This window comes from Phoenix dactylifera, chromosome 13 (assembly GCF_009389715.1).
Source record: "Phoenix dactylifera cultivar Barhee BC4 chromosome 13, palm_55x_up_171113_PBpolish2nd_filt_p, whole genome shotgun sequence".
NCBI lineage: Eukaryota > Viridiplantae > Streptophyta > Magnoliopsida > Arecales > Arecaceae > Phoenix > Phoenix dactylifera.
The window spans coordinates 9,193,712-9,196,400 of record NC_052404.1 but is presented as its reverse complement, the minus strand read 5'-3'; the positions used below and the strand labels follow the sequence as shown (position 1 = coordinate 9,196,400).

The following is a 2,689-nucleotide window of genomic DNA, read 5'->3' as shown; positions in this document are numbered from 1 at the left end:
GAAATGACTTCTTTTTTTTGTTGGTGGAGAAGTATCAGCACCATTGGAACCTCAGGAGAACTGCCATATGACATCTGAATACGTTTTAAGATGAATCTAATAAGATCAAATGTAAACATGAAGCTTCATCAAATCTGCTCATGGCTGATTTTGCATACCTGATTTCAATTACAGCCAGCGGAAGAATCATGTTTTAGAGAGACGGGGAGAGGCAGGGAAGACTGGAGGAAGCACATGAGAGAGAGATCATAATTAAAATTATACACTTAGAATTTTACAAGAGAAGCAACAACGTTGTATGATGACTTCATCACCCCATATCAGAAAACAACTTGACCTGCATGAATGCCTGCTTGAAACATTGAAGCCCAAGAATTTTGCATATACTTGATATGTGCACCAAAAAGCCGTCATAATATGTTAACATATTAAATTTAATGATGTCCATCTTGTATACCAAATGTATGCATTTGATATACATTTTACCAAATGTGTAAAAGAGTTATATGGCCTTGTGTCTTGTTTTACTACCAAAGAGCAATATGGATTTGCATTTGTTTTATTAACCTTTCAGCTTCTCGAAATCAAACTTCTTTGATCTAACCAACTCACTTTTATTTGCAGCTATTGCCATGACTATATTTTTGGGAGCCATCTGTTGAAGTTCTTTAACCCATTTCCTAACTTGAACAGAAGTATCACGGTCTGCGATGTCATATACTAAAAGAGCTGCTGCAGTCACCAATTAAAGGACATTGTCTCAGTCACTCATGATCATCAAAAATCAACACATAAGTTTGAGGTTGCTTACGCATGCAATAAATACATCAATGAGAGAGAAGATGGCTAAGTGAGGTTGGATACCGACCATCTGCATCCTGATAGTATATGGAGGACCTAGAGTATGAAATTGTTCCTGTCCAGTGGGATCCTACCAAGAAGGAAATGATCCAATGTTGCAGTCTGACAATACATACCTGCTAGTATAAGTTTAAAGATAGATTGCTAAGATCCTAAAATCACGATAATTTAAAGACAAATCAAAGATCCAAAATGTGATACAAAATGTCATTCACTTTCATGATACCAAAAATATAAAAAGGGCATGTACGTAGAATAGATCCCTTGAAATTAAGTGCCCAAACCAGATACAATATCAGAAGCAAGAAGATTAAGAATATGATTCCTGGGAATCAGATTCCTAGGAAGAGGATACCTAGGAAAGCACTTTTGGCATGTTTGGTTAATCATGGGAAAGTGACAAATTTCCAAAGTGCTTATGTTTGGTTGACCATCCACTTTCCTAGGAAAGTTATGTATAATTCCTATTATGCCCTTAATAAAAATTAGGTCTTTAATGCCTCTTTAATGCTTCTTTAATGCTGAAGGGTCTTTTTGGGAAAAAATAAAAAAGGAGTGATTCCCACCTCATGGGAAAGTAACTTTCCCATGTTTCTCATGGGAAAGACTTTCCCATGAAATGTGGGAATCATATTCCCATGGGAATACAACTTTCCCATCTCTCTCCTTTGAAAACTCCAACCAAACAAGAGGCATTTCATTACTTTTCCGTTGACCACACTTTCCCCCCTCTTTTTCCTGCGAACCAAACGAGCCCTAAGAAGGAAATAGTGAGGAAAGGTTGGAATTCTTACTATGCTAATTGATTATATTCTTATTACTTATGGTGTAGCAGTTCGGAATTTTTACTATACTGTAAAGTTTATAACCCCCTTCCTGTTTCTCCTTTTTAGAGTTGTAGGTTGCATAATTCTTGGCTATGGTTGATACCATAAGTGGAAGAGGTAAATAGATATAGTATCACTAATACTGGTTGGATGCTGAAATTGAATTAGTTTTATTGTTTGTTATGAATTGAGATAATTATTGTTCACAAATATTAAGGTTGTGATAATTTTTTTTAGCTTAGCATATTTTCTAAGGCTATATCCTAGAAAGTGTGCAGTCGTATCGTGTTCCGAACCTATGTGGTGGGTTTGGGGTGTGACAAAATTATTGTGATTTAAATATAGTAGGAAGATAGGGAAACCACTACCAACTAGTTTTCAATGGTTTTTCTCTTGCTGCTCACAGGTTACATATATTTCTTTTTTTCCATCAAACCCTTTAAATACTTCCACATTTTTCCCATCAAGGTCATTTTCTACGGGCCAGTCTAGCAAAATCGGACTCGAGCTGTCCTGACGTCTCTAGTAATAGCCTGTTATTTTGGTCTAATGGGCCGGCCTGAAGAGGACAGGCCCATTAGCATTTGGCTGTAACCGAGCCACGATCGACCGATCGTGGGAGAGTGGGAGAGTGGGAGAATAATCTCCAACCTCCGCGATCGTGCTGAGTTGTGGTGAGAGCTTGCATCCCGAGCGGGGGCGTTTGGGTGCAGAGGCTCCGTGAGGCGGCGGCGCCGGCGGAGGAGGGACCGGAGGCGTCCGGGAGGAGGAGAGGGCTCGATCCCCGCTGCATCGCTGCCCACTCCTGCGGATCCGGCGCCCACGACCGGTAGTCCACCCTCCTTCGTTTCCCCAGGCTCTCCGACAGCGTGCAGGAGGCGAAGGCGTTGGCTGCTGCGGCGTCTATCTGGGCGGGGATCTCATCACCACCTATCAAACGGGTTCCGGGTGGCGCCGGTCGGAGTAGCTTCCACTGATGTGGAGGATGACGATGAGGGAGA

The 2,689-nt window shown here is 41.0% G+C and overlaps 1 protein-coding gene across 1 annotated transcript; it reads right to left on the bottom strand.

Moving 5' to 3' along the window:
• Positions 1-562: 562 nt before the first annotated feature.
• On the bottom strand, positions 563-2,481 carry LOC120112946 (ras-related protein Rab-5C-like). Its single transcript, XM_039133162.1, has 2 exons — positions 2,340-2,481; positions 563-732 (listed from the first exon to the last, which is right to left on the bottom strand). Exons 1-2 carry the CDS (start codon positions 2,479-2,481, stop codon positions 563-565), a joined length of 312 nt encoding a protein of 103 aa, XP_038989090.1.
• Between the last annotated feature and the right edge of the window lie 208 nt (positions 2,482-2,689).

What these genes read in the sequence shown, in the direction of transcription:
- LOC120112946 (XM_039133162.1), bottom strand. Translation starts at nt 2,481, where the DNA reads ATGCAGCGGGGATCGAGCCCTCTCCTCCTCCCGGACGCCTCCGGTCCC. An exon ending in AACTCAGCACGATCGCGGAG is followed by an intron (nt 733 to 2,339) that starts GTTGGAGATTAT and finishes TGGTGACTGCAG; the next exon opens with CAGCTCTTTTAGTATATGAC.